At 49.3% G+C, this 24634-nt stretch overlaps 2 protein-coding genes across 4 annotated transcripts; one reads left to right on the top strand and one right to left on the bottom strand.

Moving 5' to 3' along the window:
* The first annotated feature begins 884 nt into the window (after nucleotides 1-884).
* LOC102277263 (clusterin) lies at nucleotides 885-18474 on the top strand. Its single transcript, XM_005909136.3, has 9 exons — nucleotides 885-1165; nucleotides 5233-5349; nucleotides 6631-6779; nucleotides 9077-9247; nucleotides 11269-11677; nucleotides 13308-13409; nucleotides 16872-17101; nucleotides 17817-17986; nucleotides 18219-18474. Exons 2-9 carry the CDS (start codon nucleotides 5271-5273, stop codon nucleotides 18226-18228), a joined length of 1320 nt encoding a protein of 439 aa, XP_005909198.2. The 5' UTR covers nucleotides 885-1165; nucleotides 5233-5270; the 3' UTR covers nucleotides 18229-18474.
* Nucleotides 18475-18642: 168 nt separating this feature from the next.
* LOC102280274 (pleckstrin homology domain-containing family B member 2-like) lies at nucleotides 18643-22022 on the bottom strand. Of its 3 annotated transcripts, none has more exons than XM_070375988.1 (2): nucleotides 21529-22022; nucleotides 18643-21422 (listed from the first exon to the last, which is right to left on the bottom strand). In XM_070375988.1, the coding sequence occupies exons 1-2, from the start codon at nucleotides 21949-21951 to the stop codon at nucleotides 21231-21233; spliced, it is 615 nt and encodes a 204-aa protein (XP_070232089.1). In that variant the 5' UTR covers nucleotides 21952-22022; the 3' UTR covers nucleotides 18643-21230. The 3 variants fall into 3 exon arrangements, with proteins under 3 accessions (XP_070232089.1, XP_070232090.1, XP_070232088.1); XM_070375989.1 differs by having other exon boundaries at nucleotides 18643-21528; nucleotides 21650-22022; XM_070375987.1 differs by having other exon boundaries at nucleotides 18643-22022.
* Between the last annotated feature and the right edge of the window lie 2612 nt (nucleotides 22023-24634).

Below are 24634 nucleotides of genomic sequence, written 5' to 3'. Positions count from 1 at the left end.
AAACCACCCTTAAGCCCCTAGACCTTTCTCTTAGGGCTCAAACATCCTGGATCAGAGTGCCTGACTCTGTTTCTTCCCCAGGAAGTATTAATCGCTATGCCTGTGGGGCTTCTGGGTCGCTCCCCTGCCTGCCAGGGGTGGCATAAGGGTTCCCACCCCTCAGCCCCATCAAAGCCCCCTGCCACAGGGAGTCTGTTGGCAAGCTTCCTCCTGCCAGCAGAAGGAACTTGGGGCTGGTGGAGATGAGCGAAGGCCTTTGCAAATAGGATCAGCAGCATAATTTGTGAGGCCCTGGGCACAAGGAAAACGCAGGGCCCCTTGTTCAAAAACGATTGAGAATTTCAAGACTTGGACAGTAGCAGGGTCCCATGTTCATGAAGCCCACCTGATTTGGCTGAGTCTCAAGTGGATGGGGACAACATTTAGTTAAGGTCTAGGAATCAAAGAGTCAGGGAGGCCTTATGATTTCCCAAACGGATGCTCTGTTCATTCCTAAGAACCTGTTTCTGTTCCTGCAGCCTAGCAGGTCTGCCATGGGGTCACCAGGTGACTGTAGTGGTTTGGGAAGCGGTTATTTCACACTTTCTGTGTTCCTTCTCTATCACAACATCCCTCTCCATTACACCCCGTTATTTCTGATGCTTTTAAATGGAGCCGGAGGAGTGACGCACGTGAAAAACTAACGTTCAATCGGGCAGCGGAATTCTGAGTTTTGATTCGGGAGTAGGCACCAGCCTGGGGCGCGGAGCATCCCTCCACTTCTGCGGAGCTGGGCGCTCGCCGTGCACGTTAATTCAGGCTCTTCCCTCCTGGGGGCGCCGTGCCCCAGCTCTGAGCCCCAAGGGTGCGATCCCGCACCCCAACGTCTGTCTCCGCTGGAGCGTTTCACGGTGCCAAAGCGCCCCCCTGCGCCCCTCGCCGAGTGCTGCACCGGACCTCCCCTCCCACCCAGCCAACTGCCCGCCCCTCGCATCTCAGCACCCCCTCCCGCGCCGGCTTCCAGAAAGCTCCCGGTGCTTTCTACGGCATTCTTTGGGCGTGAGTCATGCAGGTTTGCAGCCAGCCCCAAAGTGGGTGTATACGCAGCGGAGCGCTATAAATACGGTCGCCTCACGGTGCTGTGCACGCGGCGTGGCCAGGAGGAGCGCGCGGGCAGCGGTGACCGGTGAGACGTCTCCACCCTTCCAGTTCCCTACGCAGAGCCCCGCCGCAGGGACGATGAGCAAGGGGATGGGGTGGAGGTGGCCGCCAGGCTAGGAGAGGATGATCACTGGTAGTTAGAGGGCTGTCAGAGGGGTGCTTTGGGTGGAGTCGGGAGATCAGGGAAGGCAGGTGACCACCCCATCGCCTGTGAGCCTGGCAGGGTCCGAAAATTGCTGGGGTCGGCGCACAGGCAAGGACTCGGGAACCCTTTTGTTCATGAACTCCAATCACAGTTCTCTGGGGGTACACAGGATAGGTGTAGTGAACCTCTTTTTGTAAAGATGGGGAAATTGACATTTGGGGGACTGCCGCAGACGCTGGAGGCCAGGCTAGTTAGTGGCAGAGCTGGCCCGCCCTGAGAGCCTTCCTGCAGCATTTTCCTTGCAAAGGCGCTGATATCTCCAGGGGTGGCGGTCAGCTTGAGCGCGTGAGTCATCTTGTTTGTTCCTTAATTCTCTAGTTTTCTGGCTAGTGTGTTTATAAGTATGATCTTTTGATTTAAGTATATGTTGTGTGCGTGCTCTGTCGTGTCTGACTCTGGTACCCCATGGACTGTAGCCTGCCAGGCTCCTCTGTCCATGGAATTCTCCAGGCAAGAATACTGGAGTGGGTTGCCATTTCCTCCTTCAGGGGATCTTCCCAACTCAGGGATGGAACCCGCATCTCTTGAGTCTCCTGCATTGGCAGGCAGATTCTTCACCACTGAGACACCTGGAAAACTCTTTCTGCTTCCTAATGCATCAGAGTACATCAGAGAAACGTGTCACACAACCTCCATCAGATTTCAGACATCTGATTCAAAACTGTCACATTTTATAGATGAAAATCTGGAACGATAAACAGAAAGATAAATCTGCAAAGATAAAAAGAAAATAAGTATCAGAATTGGGATTAGAGCCCAAGTCTTGACCTTCCAGAATTTCTGGACTTACTGAAAAAAAGAAGCTGATTATTACTATTTAAGACTGAGGTTAAGAATTAAGAGTATGTGCAAATTCTATAAAAGGATGCTCTTAAGAGTGTTCGTTATAATAATAGTCAGAAATTAAAGACAATTTAAATGCTCAGCTTTGTGGAATGGCAAAACAAGGTACACCAGAAAAAGGACTATTACACAGCCACGAAAGTATGCTTTTACAGTGTATTTGAAGATAGTGGATGTAAAGGACCCAATTGTATGCAAATGCATAGAAAAGAGGAAAGATAAGCAGTGCTATTGTTTGCCTCCGGAGGGTGTGAATTACAGGTGAATTGTTTTGTTTTTCATTTAGGTAGAGTTTATTTATTTGGGGAGGGTGTAGGAGAGCAGCTTGGGCTTTGAACTGTGCGGCTTACTCTGCCCATGGCTTCTTCTGGGGAAAGGAGGACCTTTGAGTGGCTGGTTTAATCAGAACAGTTGACAACCAGGTGCCCTGGTCTGAAAATGGGAGGGGAGGGGAGTTAGTGCAAAGGGAGGGTAATTTGGCTGCACAGCCGCTGTTCTCGTACTGTCCTTCGGCTAGAATCAGTATTGCTACTGCTGCTGCTGCTAAGTCGCTTCAGTCGTGTCCGACTCTGTGCGACCCCATAGATGGCAGCCCACCAGGCTCCCCTGTCCCTGGGATTCTCCAGGCAAGAACACTGGAGTGGGTTGCCATTTCCTTCTCCAATGCAGGAAAGTGAAAAGTGAAAGTGAAGTTGCTCAGTCGTGTCTGACTCTTTGCGACCCCATGGACTGCAGCCTACCAGGCTCCTCTGTCCATGGGATTTTCCAGGCAACCCACTGGAGTGGGGAGACTGATACCGTCTCCGAGTATCAGTATTACCTGCAAGCTTTTTAGCACAGCAGTCTCAGAATCAGAATCTGGTGTAATAACAAGACTCCTGGCTAATTCCCATGTACTTTTAAGGAGCCAATTGCTTCATTAAGGCAAAGCCCGCAGCAGGGAAGGACTGACTGCAGTGGCCTCTGTGTGTCTGTTTCAGTTTCTCTGTCCATGTCTCTACATGTAGGTCATGTCTCTACATGTCCTCCCACTTCCCTGAAAGATATCGTGCCAGTGCCCACAATTGGTCCTACGTCTATTTCTGAAGGAGTCAGAATTTCCTGTGATGACATAAGACCCTTGTGTTTACAGAACAAATTCAAATCTCTGAGGTCTGTATTAGGTCCATTTTACAGATGGAAAAACTGAGGCTCAGATTTCAGTGACTCAATGTCAAGGAAAGAACACTGGACTAGGGGATTGGGAGGGCTGGGTTCTCAATCCTGGGGTTGCCACCTGCTTGTAGGCCTTGGGGGCCCCATCATGTTTCTGGGTTCTGCCTCCCCTCTGAGGTGGAGGACTGAATGAGAGACAGGTCCCTGTCCCAGCTCTCAGCTCCATGGCTCCCATGGTCTCCAGGCTTCTGATGGGAGATCCTATACTGACCCCTGGGTTTCTGGACTCCTCATCCAGTGCTCTTGCCTGTGACTTTCCTGACTTCCCTGCATCTCTTTTCCTCAGGACCCAATGCCCCGTCTTCCGGTCCAAGCCTATTTCAAAGGCTGGTATATGGATTTCTCAAAAGCCTTCACTTACGGGGGGTGCTCTGCTGAAGGGGTGTTTCTCTCTGGCTTTGTCTCTCTGGCGTGACAAAGCCTCTGTCCCTGCTTGAGGCGTTTCAGGCCTCAGTGAGCAGCTGGGGCAGTGCCTGGCAGACTGAAATAGCGCCCTGGCTCAGCCGCCCACCCACCATCTCTGGGGAGGTCAGTGACCCGCTCTCCTCTCCCACGCTGCTCAGGCACCACAGCCTGGCTACCTTACTAATTGTGTCTCAGGAGAGACTTGGCTTATTCATGTTCTCCCAGGGTCTCAGCCTACGGAGCTGAGAGCAGCTTTGGGGTGAGCGTCATTCCAGGAAGGGGAGAGCCCCTTCCTACTCTTGTTACGGGAAGCGGGTGAGTTCAGATGATAAGTTGTGGGGAGGGGTGCAGGGGGACGGATGCAGGGGGAGGGGTTTCTGTTTTGCAACAACTTCAGCTTTTGGGAAAGGATCCATTGTGTAAGGCCAGCTGGTCCAGTGTTCAGGCAGCCAGCCGAGTGTGGTGCAAGGACCTTGGCAGACGCTCTGCGGTGGGTTAAGAGAGACCAGCTGAGTGAAAGGGACCTGGCAGAGCAGAGAGGCGCTCCTCCCAGCAGGACTTCTTCTGGGGAGGCTCCTTGCCCCCCCACATCCCCCTCCCCAATCCTTTGGCTTTGCCCCTCCCTCTCTACGCTCCCTGGAGACCACTGTCCTCGCCTTGTTCTACTCCCCCATCCACGCCTCCTGCCTCAAGTCTCACACTGGGGATGACAAATGAATTTATTTTCCTGTGCCAACCCAGAGGGTCTGAGGCTGTCAGTGCCTCAGGCCCTCAAAACAGCTTCAGACCCTCAAAAGCACTTTCAGGAGGTGTCGAGACATGGCTGGGGACAGTGCTGTGATTGATTGGTGCTGCCTGCTGCGGGCAGGCTTGGTGATGTCAACAGCAGGGGGCTGGCTGCGCTCTGGACTGCAGTCCCCACGTTAGGGGGATGGGATAGGCCGGACGAGTGACCCAAGAGAGGTGTATTCAGAGTTGAGTTTGATGTGAGCAGGTATTGTCAGATGGATGTCCTCTCTGGATGCAGACAGTTCCTGTGCCTTTTTCGGGCACAGTCAGCTATGATGAGAAGAGAAGGAGGAGGGGGAGGAACGGGGAGGAAGGGGAGGACGAGGAGCAGGAGGAGGGTAGCTTGGACCTGAGTCCAGTGGTTCTGACTCCAGATCCTCGTTTCTTCTGTATGAGGCTGCTTTCCTGGGGTTCTTCCTGGTACCTGCTGCCTCCCACTTTCTTTTTAAAGTGCGCATTGGCAAGACTGATCCTTTCTTGTCCAGTCCCTGGGATAAAAAGGCGGTGATGCAAGCTAAGGGCATAGCGGAGGGCCAGGCCTCAGAAGGGCTCCAGGAAAGCAGGCGGCAGGCTGGGCTGGAGACCAGCGGGCTGTCTAGCTGTTGCCATGACAGTCCCCTGTTCTCTACAAACAGAGGCGTGCTGGGATTCCAGAAGTGGAGAAGGAGGCAAGATGAAGACTCTACTGCTGTTGATGGGGCTGCTGCTCAGCTGGGAGAGTGGCTGGGCAATCTCGGACAAAGAGCTCCAGGGTAAGTGACCAGGCCCCCAGGGGTCAGAGACCTTTTCTTCCCTGTGCATTGGATCTGGTTTGCTCTGCTCAGGCCCCTCTCTGAGCCCTCTGTCGCCAGCCCAGGCTCTTTGTGGTCAAATTGTCTTCCAGGCACTTTCAGATGGAACCCAAGCCCTTTCTGACTGCTGCATCTCCTTCAGCTGTTCCCTTCCCAGTCCGCTTGGCCCAGCGCCCACACCTCCCCCATGACGCTCCTTGAAGCCTGGACCACTGGGGCCTCTGTGGACTTCCCTTGGAGTTTCCATAAAGCTCACTACCTGTATCTGCCACCTTGCCACCTAGAAAACCAATGCTCTGGATTCAGGAAAGAGGAAATATCATTTATTAGGAGGGCTTGTCATCCTTCAAAGCCCGGCTTTTGCTTCCCCTCTTCTGCTAGGTCCTTCTTGACACCTGTCTTCCCTCTGCTTCACTCTCATCCCGCGAGCTGACCAAATCTCCGGGGTAGTAGTTAGAAACCCTAATATTGAGATCAGAGGTGGGTGGGAGTCTGTCTCTGCCCTCCCCAGCTGTTATAACCCTGGGTGAGTATCTTGACCTCACTATGATTCTCCATCCTCACTTGTGCAGTGGGGTGAAGGCGATGTTGAGAGTCTTAAATAAAATGCATGTGAAGTGTCCAGTGTGGTGCTTGACCCAGGATAAGCACCAGAGAAGCGTGGGCTGTTACTTTCAGTACTTCGGTGACATTATCTCATTGTATTTGTCACACGATGTGGTGTCTGATCACAGTCTCACCTCCATGTCCCTTGTCACCTGATACCATTCGTCAGAACAAAGATGAAATTCAGATGTTTGCTTAAACTGCATTCCAGAAGAAATTATATCCAGAAGGATACAATTTGATATTTTGATGCTTAAACAATTACGCTTCCAGGATTTTTTTTTTTCTTGAAAATTTTCTTCTGCAGCTGGTTAGGCTGCTCCTCCAGCGCCCCAGGAGCACACTGGGTTATTCCTCCTCTGGGGTGTGTCCGCTCCAGTGTTTGCTTTTCTGAGAAGCTGGCTGTAATTGATTCTCAGGCCCTGGGTCTTCAGTGTGCCCTGGAGATGGAACACTGGGAATGGAACCCGGGTCAGGGTGAAGCTGGGACCCTGAAGGCTGCCTGCCAGGGAGACCCCAGCCTTAGCAGCCCCTAGACCCCCTGGCCTTTCTGACCCTTTATACTGGTTCCAGGGTTGTATTCCCAGCACCATCCCTTCCTCTCACATCATCCACCTGCCTGCCCTTTTCCTGCAGAAATGTCCACCGAGGGGAGTAAGTACGTGAATAAAGAAATTAAAAATGCCCTCAAGGAGGTGAAACAGATAAAGACCCAAATAGAACAAACCAATGAAGAGCGCAAATTACTGCTCAGCTCCCTAGAGGAAGCCAAGAAGAAGAAAGAGGTAAGGAAGAGCCGAGCTGCCCCTACCTTGATCCTCTGTGCTGGAGGCAGGGCATGGGGAAGCCCTGCCAGGTTGCCATGGTGACCCTCTGTCTTTCCTTCCAGGCTGTGTCAGCTGATACCCAGGGCTGTGGTTAACAAATAGGAAAGGTTTATTTGCTTTTGAAAGCTTCAAGGGGTGAGATTTCGGATCTGGTTTCATTTCAAGCCTGGCCTAGGGCCTGCTGCCCAGATTTATTTCAATAGATTTTTCTAAACCCCGATTGTGTGCAAGCTCCAAGGTCGGCTTTGGGTAGGGTCTGTCATTGTCACAGGTTAGGAGGTGGATGTCACCCTACCTTCAGGAAGCTTATCTAGTGTGAGTAATACCTTTGGGGTACAGCAGGCACACACTATTGCTCACATCTGAGTTCTGGACTACTTTGTAAACAGACATCTAGGTCCACTGGTGAACACACAAAACTAAACTACTATTGTTCAATAAACAGCTTATTTACACTGTGCTAAGTCGCTTCAGTTGTGTCCAACTCTTTGAGACCCCATGTACTGTAGCCCACCAGGCTCCTCTGTTCATGGGATTCTCCAGGCAAGAATACTGGAGTGGGTTGCCATTTCCTCCTCCAGGGGAATCTTTCTGACCCAGGGATCGAACCTGCTTCTCTTAAATGTCTTCTGCATTGGCAGGTGGGTTCTTTACAAGTGCCACCTGGGAAGCCCAGCTTATTTAAAAAATAGTCTCCTTGACGATATCCTCAAATTCTACTCTTGTTGCTCCCCTAACCCTAATGACAGAGATGCTGAAATGGGGCCTATGGTCCCTAATGCATGGAGTGAAATCATTATAAAGACTCAGAGAAGTTCTGCAGTAAAGGAACATGTGTGACTTCATTCAACCCAAGTGCTTTTCAAATCCATTTGACCAAGGAATCCATTTATTTTTTTCCCGATAACTTGTAGCACAATTTCATGGAAGCCACTTACAGAAATGTTGGCCTGGGTGCAGCCCTTTCTTTGAAACTTAATTATCTTTCTTGGCATGAATAGAAATTCCCACCATGCTATGAGAAGGCTCCTAGAGTCCACGGAGAAGTGGCAAGTCTTTTTCTTGAATGTTGTGCTACTCACTGGGATTTGATAGTTGACAATCTATGATAAAGCACATCATGTTTGGAAAAAGACTCCATGACTTCTCAGGTGAGGAATATGGGAACGGGAAAGAAAGGAATTGCCTGTGAATTGGCCTAGTAGAAGGCATGGTGGCCTTCCCCATGTGGGAAAGGCAGTGGACATGGCCCAGGGGGACGGGGAACACGAAGTAGGGGAAGATCTCACACAGCTCTTCCTGGTCACACATTCCTACTGGAGCTTCATTTGGGGGTATGGATGGTCTACTTAATTCTTTGAAGAGTAATACCCACATTTATCAAGATTTTAATACAGAAAAGCAGAAGAGAAAAAGTTTTTCCATAATCCTTTTACCTTAGGACAGTTCCTTAGGTATCTAAGGATACCTGCATTTGATCTATTTCTTACTACTTTTTCTCTTCTATACTTTTTGGACAGTGGCTATACTCAAACTCATGAATTTTTTAATGTGAGAAATGCTTATTATAATATTTAACAATTATTATAAACATCCTTGGTAATGCTATCCTGTTTACCATTTGTAGGTACCACAGTTTCCCTAACTGGTCCCCTAGTTTTGAGCACCTGAGTTGACGCCAGTATTTTTTTTTTTTGCCATTCATGAATATTGAAACAAATATCTTCAGGCATATGAACTTCTCCTTTATTGCAGGAAATCCTTGGGATAGAGTCTTGCAGATTTACTGGATCAAATGTCATGGTCATGTTAGAGAGTTTTGGTAGTAGATGTGACCTTGATTTTGGAAGCTTACCTATTACCGTGGTATGCCAGGGGCTGTGGTTGCCATAGAAAAATAAGATTCAGGGAAGCTTTGGAAGATGACATTGAAATTCCTGAAGTTGAGAGTAGAAAGTGGGTTATTTGTTGAGAGGGGGGAAGTCTTGGGGTAAAGACTGTAGGTGCAGCGTCAGAGAAAGAAGTCCAGATGAGCTCTAGGGGCCAGAAGGGACTAAGGAGCAGGATGAAGATGGGAGGATGTTTAAAACCAGATGAGAAGGAACATCCAGGTGGCAAACATGAACGAGAGCAGGGATGGAAACAAGCACCCCATGTGCCCAGGTTTGGCAGAGGTGGGCAGGCCCACCCATGCCTACCTCGGGCAGGGGAAGCCTGTGGTTTCTGTGGCTAAGCCAGCTTTTGTTATCCCCTAGGACGCCCTGAATGACACCAGGGATTCTGAAAACAAGCTGAAGGCGTCCCAGGGGGTGTGCAATGAGACCATGACAGCCCTTTGGGAGGAATGTAAGCCCTGCCTCAAGCAGACCTGCATGAAGTTCTACGCGCGGGTGTGCAGAAGCGGATCGGGACTGGTTGGCCACCAGGTGATGAGGGCTCCGCTCCTTCAGCGCAGCATGGCTTGGGGTGGGGAGTGAGGAGAGCTGAAGATGCTTCTTTGATTCTGCACCGAGTTCCAAGTATAGGGGTATTTCCCCACCAAGGGATTCTCCCACACCAGCTGGGTGCCCTGCAGTTCAGCTCAAGTTGGACCCCATCTACCCGGAGACAGCGTTAGACCCCACAAGTTCAGGGCTCAGTCCCACAAGACTGCCCCATCATGCCCACCCCCCAACTTCAACAGCCAGTCAGAAGTCCAGGTGCTTCTGACTGACTGGCTGTAGATCAGAGAGTTCCATGACTGCTTCCTTTTGTTGCTGTTGATTCGCTAAGTCGTGTCCTACTCTTTGCAACCCTATGGACTGTAGCCTGACAGGCTCCTCTGTCCATGGGATTTCCCAGGCAAAAGTACTGGAGTGAGTTGCCATTTCCTTCTCCCAGGGATCTTCTTGACCCAGGCATCGAACCCAAGTCTCCTACAGGTGGATTGCCCCTGTAGGCAATCTCGAGCATTAATTTGCTCGAGAAGCTCACAGAACCCAGAAAAACATTTTACATAGTAGATAATCAATTTGTTATAGAAGGATAGAACTCAGGGGATTTCCCCAGTGGTCCAGTAGTTAAGTATCTACCTTGCGGTGCAGGGTACATGAGTTCAAACCCTGGTTGGGGAACTAGGATCCCACTTGCCACGGGGTAAATTTCACGTAGGTAAAATCTTTTTTAAAAATGCTACCAATGGGTGACCAGCCCATTGGTCACCCATTAAAAAAATAATAAAAATAAAAGGATATGAGTCAGGAGCAGCAAGATGGAAGAGATACCCAGAGCTAGGGATGGGGAGCGGTGGGGGGCCTTCATGGCCTCTCCAAGTGCAGCAGTCTCTTGCATCTCTTTGGTGCACGTGTCTATCAACCCAGAAGCTTTACAAGCCCATCCTTTTGGATTTAATAGAGGCTTCATTACACCAGCATGGTTGATTAAATCATTGACCATTGGTCACTGATTCAGTCTCCAGTCCCTCTCCCCTCTGTAGAGATCAGGGGCTGGGGCCGAAAGCACTAGCCCTTTAATCATGTAGTTCGCTCCCTGACAGTCAGCCCCCATCCTTAGTTGCTTTCCAAAAGTCACCTCCCTAACATAACAAGACATCTTAATTGCTCTTATCACAGGAATTCCAAGATCTTTAGGACCTTCTTGTCAGGAACCAGACCATATATATATATGACTGACTCAAATCCTTTTATTTTAATTATTTTTTTAATGGGTGACCAATGGGCTGGTCACCCACTGGTGGCTTTTTTAAAAATGATTTTACCTACATGAAATTTACCCCGTGGCAAGTGGGATCCTAGTTCCCCAACCAGGGTTTGAACTCATGTACCCTGCACTGCAAGGTGGATAAATCACAGTATCACAGCTTCATTTCGTGTGCCAGTTGCAATTGATTAGTTCTGGCTGCAGTGTGTGATTGATTGGTAATGTCTGCTATGAATGCAGTAATGTGGGAATGTGAAAAACACCTGTGCCAGGTATTTGCCATCTTAAAAGACTCTCATCCAGCTATTCTTAGCTGCATAAGTTAACAAATGGCTCCATGGTAGAGCAGAGCCCTGTGTCCTCTTTAGCAAAAGGAATTAAGAATTTTTAGTATGCTAATATTTATCTACCCTCCCCTGCAGGCCTTGCTCAATTAGGACTCATGAATTTTGCCCTTCCCCAGAGTCCTATTGGTTGGCGCTTGGCTGATTGGGGGTCAAAGAGGACAGAAGACTAGTCTCACCTGACGGGTCTTGTGACTTCCTTAGCCTCACAGGTCTTCTTACTCCTGCCCGCTGGGGTCAGCAGAATGGAAGGGGGCTGGCCTGGACATTTCAGAGATGGGAGCCATTCCCAGCCGGGCCTCCGCCCCATGCTGTGACTCTGAGATGTCCCAGGTGCTGGGATGGGCCTGGCCCCTCTTGACAAGGGGGAGGCATCCCTGACTATCCCCCACCTCCTGTCACAGCTTGAGGAGTTCCTAAACCAGAGCTCCCCCTTCTACTTCTGGATCAACGGTGACCGCATCGATTCCCTGATGGAGAATGACCGGGAGCAGAGCCACGTGATGGACGTCATGGAGGACAGCTTCACCCGGGCGTCCAGCATCATGGACGAGCTCTTCCAGGACCGGTTCTTCCTCCGGAGGCCCCAGGACACTCAGTACTACTCCCCCTTCAGCTCGTTCCCGAGGGGGTCACTCTTCTTCAATCCCAAGTCCCGCTTTGCCCGGAACGTGATGCCTTTCCCCTTGTTGGAACCCTTCAACTTCCACGATGTGTTTCAGCCCTTCTACGACATGATCCACCAGGCCCAGCAGGCCATGGACGCCCACCTGCAGAGGACTCCCTACCACTTCCCCACGATGGAATTCACAGGTGAGAAGGAGGGGGACAAAAACTCAGTTCTTTGAGATGCTTAACCCAGTCAAACAGGCTGTGATGCTGAAGAGACGTATGAATAGCTAAGGAGCTAAGGAAGTATAGAGGCAGGGAGCCTTAGATGCTCAGATCTGTGCCCAGGACTTGGCCTGTATCATCTGAATCCCCCAAGGAGCAACCTGGGGAGGGGGCTACCATCTCTGACAGGGAGTGTAGGAACATGCCCAAAGGTTCACAGACATCCCTATTGGCTCAGCTGTAAAGAATCCGCCTGCAATGCAGGAGACGTGGGTTTGATCCCTGGTTTGGGAAATCCCCTGGGCTGGTCAAATCTAGTCCTACAGGACTTGTAACTCTGGTATTCTTTTGAGTTTTCCAGGCTCCTTCCAACAATTTCCTCTAGGGTCGGGATTCCCGGCCTCTGGGATTTAATGCTTGTTGACTGAGGTGGAGTTGGTGTAATAGTAATAGACATAAAGTGCACAATAAATGTGATGCTCTTGAATCATCCTGAAACCTTCCCCCACCCTCCCCCTCCGTGGTCCATGGAAAAATTTGTCTTCCACAAAACTGATCCCTTGAACCAAAAAGGTTGTGGACCACTGGTCCTGAGGGCTAGACCTCTTTGTCTTGAGAACTCAGGTGCTTTATATGGATGCCATGCATATACTGGCAATGAATTATATAATCAGCTCACTGTACAGTTAAGAAAGCTGTTTGTGGCTATAACCTTAGAGTCTGGTAGAGAATGGGCACATAACGAGTATCTTTTGAATGAATGAACTCTAACATGGACATGAAAAGCCAAACTTTTCGAAGTGATTTCTTTCATTGAACCAATAGACACTGGTTGGCCAACCCCATCGGCTAAATGCTACAGTTGGACCAGCACTGGGTTTTGGCTTGTAATGGATTGGAAATACAGGAGGGTACTGACTTAAACAGGTTTCCCGGTGGCTCAGTGTTAAAGAACTCACCTGCCAATGCAGCAGACATGGGTTAGAACCCTGAGTTGGGAAGATTCCTTGGAAAAAGAAATGGCAACCCGCTCCAGTATTCTTGCCTGGAGAAGCTCATGGACCGAGGACCCTGGCAGGCTACAGCCCATGGGGTCGCAAAAGAATCTGACACGGCTTAGCGGCTAAACAACAAATTGACCTGAACAAGCATTTCCTGCATATCCATAAGGTTGCGGGGGGTGGGGAGTCGCCCTGTGTTATAAGGAGGTTCCAAGGTAAATCTTACTCCTGCCTTCAAGGAGCTTGCTGCCTGGCCAGGGGGAGAGAAACGAGACAAGACAGATTGCAGAGCAAAACGGGTTATGATACCAAAGAGAAGTACACACAGCTAAGGGAGTATGGAGGTGGGAGAGGTGTCAGCAGGCGAAGGTGGTGAGAGCGTGGCCATGCCCAGCTCAGGGAGGCCTGGGCGCCACCTCCTGGTCCCACTGCAGGGAGTCCCACTGCTGGTCCAAGCCTGGAGGACCAGCAGTCTTCAGGCAGACAGCCAGATGCCAACCTGCTCTGCCCGCAGAATCATCTCAAAAGGCTTGTCAGTGGTGTGGAAGGGCTCAGAGAGACGGGGGCAGCCCGTGTTGCTCTGCGTGACTTGTCCCGTGTGTTCCCAGAAAACAACGACCGTACTGTGTGTAAGGAGATCCGCCACAACTCCACGGGATGCCTGCGGATGAAGGACCAGTGCGAGAAGTGCCAGGAGATCCTGGAAGTGGGTGAGTCAGGGGCCCCCTGGTCTCCTGTGTCTTCAGGTCCCCAGCACCTCACTGGGCTTGCCTTTAGCGGGTCAGGTGGGTGGGAGTTTAATGCCAGCTCTGCTGCCTTCAGCTGTGGCTCTTGGTAGGGGGGACTGGCCTTTGCTTGGCTCTCCCTGGATCCCCCATCTGGGGTTGAGGGTTAAGATGCAGAGTTGTCCCTGAGGTCAGGAGACAGAATACTTATCACATCAGCTCATGGTTAACAGGCTGACTGTGGGAGGGGTGCTTTCTAAAAAGCTGTCATCCTGTGACTTCCTCCAGTCAGTCTGTTCCCAGGGGCTAAACCTAGTATACTTCATTTTTGGCTGCAGACGATGAAAATTTAGACAGTATGTTGTTGTCGCTAAGTCGTGTCTGACTCTTTGCAACCCATGGACTGTAGCCCAGGCTCCTCTGTCCATGGGATTTCCAAGGCAAGAATACTGGAGTGGGTTGCCATTTCCTACTTCAAGGGATTTTCCCAACCCAGAGATTGAACTCAAGTCTCCTGTATGGACAGGCAGATTCTTTACCACTGAGCCATCGAGGAAGTGCTTCAGCAGTACGGACTCTATTAAACAAACTCTTGCCGTGTGTTTGTTACCAAACACCCTTCTTCTCAACACTTTACAAACATTTGCTCTTTCCCTAGAATAACTGGGGTGGCTGCTTTTCTTACAGAGGAGGAGACTGAGTCAGAGAAGGTTTGGTGACCTGCCAAGATTACTGGACGCCCCTCCTGGGGGGTGTTTGGGAGGTGTTCCCCACCATTGCTGCTGTGTTCTCTGCCCTGAACATATGGTCTCTCCTCGGGGTACCTTCGCTTTCTGGCCACCTTCCCTGTGGTTGGTTGATCCCTGAGTTGGAGGAAATAGCTCTCTTCCGCTGTTGCTCTCTGTTTTATCAAGGGGACTGAATTCTTCCTGCTGCTGCTGCTGCTAAGTCGCTTCAGTCGTGTCCGACTCTGTGCGACCCCATAGATGGCAGCCCACCAGGCTCCGCCGTCCCTGGGATTCTCCAGGCAGGAGTACTGGAGTAGATTGCCATTTCCTTCTCCAAAGCTTGAAAGTGAAAAGTGAAAATGAAGTCACTCAGTCGTGTCCGACTCCTAGCGACCCCATGGACTGCAGCCTACCAGGCTCCTCTGTCCATGGGATTTTCCAGGCAAGAGTACTGGAGTGGGGTGCCATTGCCTTCCCCGGAATTCTTCCTACTTGGAGGTAAACAGCTATAAAAGCAGTGACACACTTCCTGGCTCACAAAAGTCTATGCTTGGAAGGAAGGAGTTAATTATTTCTCTGTACTGAGTGAGTTGATCCTGGGGGGTGTTTGCTTTGCTCTTACTTAATTCTTTTGGGTGCCTGGGCAGCCCTTCAGAGTCTAGTTAAATATTCCTAGTCTCAGTGCTGTGATTTTAGAAGCCACTGCAAAAGTACGAGTGCTATGTGAGGCTGATCCATGAAGGAGTGAGGTGAGCCCACACGCCCGCCTCTTGGGTTTAGCCCATAACATATCACAGTTAGAAAGCCATAAATCACATAGTGCCTCACAGTGAGAAAGTCACCTTAGGGCCAGAAGAAGAGACCTCCTGACGCCCAAGCTCAGATTGGTGCCCCTGATACCGATCTTAACCGTCACTGATCACAACTTCCTGAAACGCTGGTTTTCTTTTCTACATTGAGGAGGACTTAGGACCTCTTATCTAAGGTGCTTGCAGCCGTGGGAGCATGTGTGTGCTGCCTGGGACCTCCAGACGGGACTTTTGCAATCTCCATTCTCCTGGCATTTTGAACCAGATCATTCTTTTTTTTTTTTTAAATGATAGGCTTCATCATTTTTTAAATAACTATTAAAAAATATTTTTATCTGGCTGCATTGGGTCCTAGCTGTGGCATGCAGGATCTTCACTGCGTCATGCATCGCAGTGGGTGGGCTCAGTAGTTGCGGCATGCAACGTGGGATCCTAGTTCCCTAACCAGGGATCAACCCCGTGACCCCTGCATTGCAAGGCGGATTCTCAACCACTGAACCACTGGGGAAGTCCCTGGGCCGGATCTCTGTTTGTGACGGGGCTGCCCTGTGCACTGTAAGGCAGTTAGCAGCATCTCTGGCCTCTAGCCCCTGGATGCCAGTAACCTCCCACCGCCCCGACCAGTTGTGACAACCAAAAGTGTTTTCAGACCTTGTCAAATATCCCTGGGGACAGCGCCGCCCCAGGTGAGGGCCACTGCCCTAGGCTGCATCCTGGTTCCCAGTGGCTGTCCTTACTTTCAATGACTCCCTGGCACAGAGAGTGTAGTCATTGTGCGTATTTCTCAACTCAGCTTATTGTTCATAATCCTATGTCTTGCTCCACCTGATTGCTTGCTCCTCCATTAACAGAAATGATTACAACCAGCATGATGAAGCATGCAAAGAACTCCTCCTTTTTCCCTGACTTGCTTGAGTTTCGTGTGCTCTTTGGGGCATTTTTCAACAATTAAGGGAGAGAAAAACAGAGAGAGAGTGTTTAAAGAGAGAGTGTTGTTTCTAGCTCTTGTCTATCTCACCATCTGCGGTGGGTGGGGTAGGGGTGGGGGCCAAAAGCAATGAACTTGCCTACTCTCTGGTGAGGTTGGTAGCCAGCCGTGATGGGCAGGCGGGCAAACCTGGGCCCACAGCCCTCAGTCCCTGTGTGCTTGTGGTCCGAGGATCCTGGCTGGCTCTTCTGCTACTTAGCTTCTTGGGGCCAGAATTTCCAACTCTATAGATACAAGCTAGCTTGGAGAAGTTTCCAGAGCCATAGACTGAGTAGCAAGAGCCCAAGTTTAGGAGTTACAGCTCTGGGTTCACCATCCTGACCTCCCAAATCGTTCATCCTATGACTTTAGGCAGATGGTTTAGCTCTGTGGTCCTCAGTTTCATTGCTGGACGTCAGAATACATCAGACTATTAATGATCACTGCTATCCAGAGCGCTTGGTAATGCCTGAGCATAAGCATAGCAGTACTGGACAAATAGCAGCTACAGATAACATCCACCACTTCTGGAAATGGTTCCTGAGGGGACAGGGCAGTGAGAGGATCTCCTAGTCTGAGCACACGGAGCCCCGAGGCCATGCTTCATGAGGTGTGGGGCAGTGCCCCTCCTTGCCCGTCTCCAGGGAGACAGGGTCTTGCACCCAAAGAGAAATCAGTGATGTCACCAAGACAGTTTACTTCAGCTGACACCATCTTCCAGAGCAAGACTTTCTTGATGAAGACAGCACATGCTGAGTCACACTCAGGGCCAGCTCTCTGCTTTGTCTTGGGCTGACCGCAGATGCTTGGTGGAAAGATGGCATTCTGAGTAGCTCTGGCTCAGGTCCTGGCTGCGTGACCTGGTTGCCATTTGTCTGCATCCCTGTTGAGCTCTCCCTTCACCTTTCTGTCATCTGTCTGTGTTCTTTGCCTCTCTGGGCAGACTGTTCGGCCAGCAACCCGACTCAGACGCTGCTGCGCCAGCAGCTGAACGCATCCCTGCAGCTGGCGGAGAAGTTCAGCAGGCTGTACGACCAGCTGCTCCAGTCCTACCAGCAGAAGATGCTCAACACGTCGGCCCTGCTCAAGCAGCTGAACGAGCAGTTCACCTGGGTGTCCCAGCTGGCCAACCTCACGCAGAGCGACGACCAACACTACCTGCAGGTCTTCACGGTGAGTCCCTGCTGGCCGTGCACTGCCGCTACGCCCTCGGTGCGGCCTGGAGGTCGTGTGGTCCTCCCCTGGGGGTGAAACAGGATCAAGATGTTCATGGGGCCATGTCTGCTTTCGATGGAGCACTTGTCCTACCCCAGGAAGCGAACCCTCAGGCACAGCGGTGCACGGAGGCGCTGTTGCCCAGTGAGGCAGAGTGTCACAGTCCCATCTTATGGGTGAGGAAAGGGCGTGGTTCAACAGCTTACCCCGCATCTCCCACCTGAGGGGTGATCACCCGTCCAGCTGCAGGGTGAGAGCTCTTTCTGGAGAGCTGCCCTGTCTCACATAGGAGGCCCCATGAACTGGCCCATTGTTCTCCTCCAGTGATAAGAAGCTTCTCTCTAGTACCAGGAAACGTTTCTTTTTCTCTCCCTGCTGCTATTTCTACCACCACCTGGCCAGTGGCTGCCCAAAGGAAGCAGGCGGCTCGAAACCATATTTTACTTGGTGGGGCCCCCCCTGGACTGGCCCTTCGTGGAAGGCGTTTACCCCCTCACCAGACTACTGTGTCTGTGGGGTTAGGGCATTTCTGTTCCCCGAGTTGTATAGAAAGTGGAGGTGAGTGAAAAGCAAAGGGGTCCGTGGATCCGAATGAAGCCCGACTTTAGTTGCCAGCCGAGTCCGTGTTGACTGTCATCCCCACCCCGTCGTGACTTTTCTTTTCTCCTTCCAGGTGAATTCCCACAACTCCGACCCCAGCATCCCGTCTGGCCTCACCAAGGTGATTGTGAAACTCTTCAACTCCTTCCCCATCACAGTGACGGTCCCGCAGGAAGTCTCCAGTCCTAACTTCATGGAGAATGTGGCAGAGAAAGCACTGCAGCAATACCGCCGGAAGAGCCAGTGAGTGTGCGCCCCCTGCCCCACTGTGGTCCGTCTGGGGGTCCAAAAAAGTGGGGGGCAGCCTGGGTATCACTGGAGCTGCAGCCAGAGCCCAGGCAGGAAGTTGGGAAGCTACTAGGAAGTTTTTTCTTTCTTTGGAGGATGTTCTTTCAGGGTTGGTGAGAATCAAAGTGTTGATTGCTGCTTCTCAAGGAGTGTCAGCTTACCTTCCCCTCCCCCGCTTCTTTTTCAGGGAGGAGTGAGGCGTGAAAGTTGCTTTTGCAAGTATCGGGGCGTCTGCACCCACTTGCCCCTGAGATGAGCTTCAGGCCCCTTTAGAGAGCTCTGCACGTCGCCAGATGACCAGGCCCTGACCTCGAGGTCCTCCTGACCCCTCCAGCCTCTCCTTCCTCTGAACTCCTCTGAAACGCACTAATGCCTGCGTTTGCTGATCACGGGAAGAACTTGCTCGCATGCCACTAACTCAATAAACCACCTTGTAATCTGAATGCTCTGCTGTGTCCTCTTTTTTTTTTTTTTGACTGCGTCCTGAGACATATGGGATCTTAGTTCACTGTTGTTTATTTGCTCAGCCTCTATTGATCTCTATTACAGAACCTGGTAGCCCACCAGGTTCTTCTTTTTTTTTTTTTTTTTATGCTTTAAGGTTAACAATCATTTAATGTATTAACATTTTCACTTATAAACATACAATTTGCATATACAGGGAAAAACTGGTTCAGAGGACACAACAGAATACTGGAGACAGGCAAGCAATCAGAAGAGAAAAGAAAATACCAACCTGAGGGGAAAAAAAATGGAACTGCATTCCATGCCGGTGTCTATAAACTTGGGAAGGAGAAAAAGATCACACAGAATCACAATTAATGTAGAAAACAAACGTGGGTCATTCTGTATCAATGGCAGGAACTTCTCCCATGATCCAGATCTTGCATCCCGGTCCGGCCCACTTCATCAATGTTGATCTGAAACACAGTCGCTCATCTCTCCCTTCTCTTTAAATCTAACCTTGAAGTTAACTTAAGAAATTAAATGCACACAGCTAAGAAACAAGCAGACTGGCATGTGTGCAACATCAACGGCCAACTATTTAAAAGTGCACATGGAAATAAAATGCTGACTAAACATTTTACTTCAGTTAAAGTGAACAAGTTCCTTCCAACTCACCTAACTTCTTGATTTAGGACTACCTAAGCGAGGTGACCAAAAGATTGGCATCTATGAGAACTGGAGCCAGGGAAATGAAGCATCTCAGCCCGTTTTTATGCTGAGCACGCATTTCCTCTCAGGATGAAGTCACTAGGGACAGTGAACTTCCAGACTCAACTACAGTTGCCCAGTGTGGCTTGCCCAGCTAGGGACAGGGACTGGAGATGGGGGAGCACATGTATGACAGGACTTCAGTCCACAGGTCCCCCCACTCTGTCAGGGGGCAGAACACAGGGAGACCACCTCCTTCAAGGGCATTTCAGTGACATAACTCAGTATCTGTGGTTCCAGTAATTCCTATTTCAAAATTAACATTCCAGTGCAACATTAAAAACTGAGTTTAGTATTTTGCTTGTAAAGGATACAGCTTGAATAATGATTACCATCTGAACAAAGCTATTCTGATTACATATGATGTAAAATAAGTAACATTTTTAACCATCAAAAGCAGTATTGTCATACATCACATGTGGCAACTTTCCACCACATGACACATCCAAAGACACGACAGCCAAGTGTATTTCTTTTCAGCTGGAAACAGACTCTCCAGTGTCACCAAGTACAGTAGAATTGGCGAGGGAAACAGACCTGTGGTCACCACAACGTTCATTTGGCATCTGGTTTTCATACGGAGATAGATCTATTTAAGTCTGCCTTAGAGGTGGAGTGGACTGATAAGTGAAACAAAAGACTGTGTCTGTAACTGGCCACATAAAATAAAAACAGAATTTGTGCTACCAGGAGTGTATTTTATGGAAACATGGCCACATGGAGTATAGGTGCAGAGACCTTCAATGTGCCTTTGTAAATGTACATTTTTTTTAAAACATGCGGGACAGAAAACTGGAACAACTGAAGTTTTAAAATTTACATAGCTAAAGAAATAAGAAAATTACAGAAATGCAGGACCCTTGGTTTTTCAGAGCTTCACATATAAATTGGGGCTCAAAATTAAATGGTTCAAGCTTCTCTGTGACACTAAAGTCAGAAATAAAAGCAAGGCCGGTGTCCTGGTCAGGTGGAAAGGTATCTTGAGCAGGTCATTCATGTCTCTGGGCCGAAATTCCCATCTATAACCTGAGTTTCCCCCACCATGCAGCACAGAGCTCAGGGGCAGCAACAGTGCCCAGTCCTACACAAGACAGGAGATGGGCTCATCAACAGCCTTCAGAAGGACGTGAAACACATCCTTCGTGCAGCCCAATCCCCTGGAACAGGAACACTGCAACTATGGCTCTCATTTCACTTTCCTCACCATTCTTTTAATAATACTTTCTCAACAAGTAGAAAAATAAGCTATAAGTAGGCTGAAGTGGCAATAAAAAATGCCCAAAGCAAACACTAAAACCCTGATGCCTCTGAAAACGATAAATCTACCTCCACACACCTTTTTGTAGTTGTTGTGCCTTCTTCAAGTTTTAAATGATAAAGCCCTAAAATGTTGACACTCAAGTCTACTCCTAATTTGGGATGCTTTCCAAGTATCACTACCAAAAACAAATAAGAATAAAATGAAAAAGCATCATTTTCAAGGGGGGAAACTGTCATCCCATCCATCGTCCTGAGCAGTCAGCTTTGCTGGAGCCCCAGAGGCTGTGGGATATCACACCGCTGCCTAAGGAAGGTTCCAGCCTATAACTCCTGAAGTAACATGCAGCCAGTTCTGGTCTGAGGTTTCAAAGTCTGACATTAAACGAAAAAAACTGCAGTTTTTCTTGCCACGGCCATTCACTCACTCATATATCACCATGTTACCAGCAAAACACTAAAATTATCCCTTAAGAAGTAAGGCCTAACTCTAAAAACAAAATGGCCTTTCAAAACAGGTGTGTTTAAATAAAGTATTGCGAGAGTTTTATAAGGAAACCCCTCGAATGAGCCAGTGCCGCCACAGAGTCCACATTTTAGCTAAACAGCAGTCCGAAGCGTTCTCTGCAGTACTTCTATGTACTTATAAGCATTTTGTCACTACTTTCAAAAGAACTATTAAACCTATTACTAAAAACATTTATAACAAACAGAAATGCCCTGCAAATCATATTATTGCACCCGGGGTATCAGAAGCTATGCACGCCGAGGTTCCACGGACTCTAGAAGACCCAGAACAGAGACGCCAGGGCCATGCCTGTGGCTGCTCCGGCCAGCATGCCCAGCGCCAGGTCGCTGTTGTTGTCTCGGTACCGCTCACGAATGATGACTTGGTTGGCAGGCTGCTGTCCATAAAGCCCTGCATACGGGTACTGATAGGGTACAGCATAAGCCTGTCCATTTGCAGCATAGACAACTTGAGTTCCTGGTGGGTATGCACCACTGTATGGACCATAGCCATATGCCTCAGGGGTCGGTGCCGCATACGCTGTGTAAGGAGGTGGGGAGGAAGCCACAGCTGTCTCATCATACATGACTTCTGAGCCAACATAAGCTGTGTTTGTCCTGGAATCCTGGAGTGTAAACTTCCAGGCCAAACAATCACCTGTGCTTTCTGCACAAAGACTGATGGTTTTTCCATCTCGGCAAACAATCTGCAGCATACGGTCTTTTGGCTTCCCATCTGGTGGTTGAATATCCCGACACTCATGCCCCATGCGAATGTTGATGCAGTCCACTGGCATGTGGACCTTATCTTCTACACTCTGCCGAGTCTGGTCATCATAATAGATCAGGTGACCATCTGACCACAGGTCAAACCAATTCTTCTTCCAGCGCTTCAAAATAGTACTCTGTCGCAGCAACCATCCACTCTTCACAAATGCCATTTCCTCACCTGGAAAGCCTCCGGCCACCACCGTGCACGGAAACAGGTCCGAAGCGAAAGGACACTGCCGGGTTACTCCCACCAGGTTCTTCTGTCCATGGAATTGTCCAGGGCAAGAATACTGGAGTGAGTTACCATTCTCTTGTCCAGGGGATCTGCCTGACCCAGGGATCAAACCCACATCTCCTGCATTGGCAGGCAGATTCTTTCCTGCTGAGCCCCAGAGAAGCCCCTTTTAGTTCACTAATGAGGGATCAAACCCTCGCCCCCTGTATTGGAAGTGTGGAGTCTGGACCACTGGACCACCAGGGAGGTCCTGGTGTGTCCTCCTTACGCAGGTTGTTTTGTTTGTTTGTTTGTTTTAACCCCCACATGTCTTCATTTGGATATGGAAAAAAAAAAGAGAAAAGAAAAACCAATATCTAAGATGGTATCAGTTCAGTTCAGTTAGGTTCAGTCGCTCAGTCGTGTCCGACTCTTTGCGACCCCATGAACTGCAGCACGCCAGGCCTCCCTGTCCATCACCAACTCCCGGAGTTCATTCAAACTCACGTCCATCGAGTCGGTGATGCCATCCAGCCATCTCATCCTGCCCCCAATCCCTCCCAGCATCAGAGTCTTTTCCAATGAATACTAAGATGGTATAGTCTCATATAATTGAGAATAAAAGGAGTGGGATGATGAAGTTGGCTCAGTTAAGGATTTTCTGCTTTTAGGAAGAGATGTGCCAACTAAAACACATTTCTGAAAAACGAACCTTTTCCATTTTATTATAAAGCAGATGTGTACTCTGATTTGAGGTTATGGTGATCTCCTGAAGGAATACATTGAAAATTAGGGTGCATATGGGGTAAAAATAAGGCATACCAGTTATTTTAATACATAATTGATATTTTCCTTCTGGAAAATGTACTCCCCCCAAAAAGCAAAATGAGGTTATTTTCTTTTAATTGTGAGAGCTTAGAATCCCTGCGAAACCTTCTTGACTGTGGCACTGTTTGGTTACTGTCTGTTCTACACAACCTTTATATCCTTCCATCGACCTTAAGAATTTCTCTTCTGCCTGGATTTTTCCTGATAACTATTCACCCCTCGGGGCTTCTCAGGTGTCTCAGTGATAGAGAATCCACCACCAATGCAGCAGATGCAGGTTCGATTGCTGGGTCAGGAAGATCCCCTGGAGAAGCAAATGGTAACCCACTCCAGTATTCTTGCCTGGAGAATCTCATGGACAGAGGAGCCTGGAGGGTAACAGCCCATGGGGTGGCAAAAGAATCAGATCCAACTTGGCAACTAAACATTTCATCCCTCATTCGGAAATATAGCTGGCCTGCAGCACCCACAGATTGCCAGCAGGTGGCACTGACTAACTGAGATACTTCTCTTCACAGTAAGAAGCCTTTCCATTTATGAACCTAAAGAATCCTGTTCAAACATACATCAAAGGAAAATAAAAACCATCTGGGTGCACCTCAGGTCTATAACAAAATCCACATGTAAATTAAAAGCTTAAAATATTCTTAGTTTACTTTTCCTTGTCTCTCTTAAGTTACAAGCACCCTCACCACACAGACAGCAAGCTTATGTCCACAGAAGCTAGTACTTTAGTATTACTATCAGGGAAATTCAGAGGAAGGTGTGTGTGATTCACTTACAGATACACATTAATTAGGGTTATGGTTCAGAAGGCATTTGCTAAAATGACTGTAACTGTATATTATATATGATATTAATGTCACTTATTACATTTCACAAATTATTTTATTTTCCATGATGCTGCTGGATGTTGGAAGTCACTATACCCAATTGTTGCTTCTTTTTATGCAACCTCCTTTAAATTCTAGACTTGGCCCTTAAAAGACAGAGCCTAGGACGTCCTTGGTGTTCCAGTGGTTAAGAGTTCACCTGCTAACACGGGGAACATGGGTTGATACCTGGCCCAGAAGATCCCACATGCCACAGGGCAGCTAAGCCTGTGCACCACAGATACTGAGCACACGTGCTTAGAGCCCATGCTCCGCAACAAGAGGAGCCACCACAACGAAAAACCCAGGCACCACAACTAGAGTAGACCCCGCTTGTTGCTACTAGAGAGAGCCCACATGCAGCAATGAAGACCCAGCGCAGCCAAAAATACCACCTGGGGAAGACTGAGGGCAGGAGAAGAAGACCATGGCGGATGAGATGGTTGGATGGCATCATTGACTCCATGAACATAAGTTTGAGCAAGCTCTGGAAGTTGGTAATGGACAGGGAAGCTTGGCGTGCTGCTGTCCATGGGGTCACAAGGAATTGGACATAACTGAGCGATGGAACAATAAAAGCCAAAAAAATAAATAAAGACAGAAACTGAATCTGACTCTGAGTTTCACTGGATGCCCCTTTCCCTCTCCTGTTTCCCTCTTTGCATGGTGGCTTGGTTTGAGGGTCCTTGGACGTCCCTCCATCCCCGATAGAAATCTCAGCCTGAGGCCCTGGCAAGCCTGAGGCAGGAGATGAGGTCACCAAAGTGCTGGATGAGACCCACTGGGGATCTTCCGGCTGGAGGTCTGTGGATAATGGGCTCTTGGTTTCTGGCTTCTAGGATCTTTGTGGCAGACAGGGAGCAGGACTTGATGTTCTGAGAAGAGAGGGCTTGACCTCTGCCTGGTGAGGGCGTGGTGGTGGTGCGAATGACACTTTAT

Source organism: Bos mutus, chromosome 8 (assembly GCF_027580195.1).
Source record: "Bos mutus isolate GX-2022 chromosome 8, NWIPB_WYAK_1.1, whole genome shotgun sequence".
NCBI classification, from domain to species: domain Eukaryota; kingdom Metazoa; phylum Chordata; class Mammalia; order Artiodactyla; family Bovidae; genus Bos; species Bos mutus.
The sequence above is the reverse complement of the archived record's forward strand: the minus strand, read 5'-3'. Positions and strand labels throughout refer to the sequence as shown.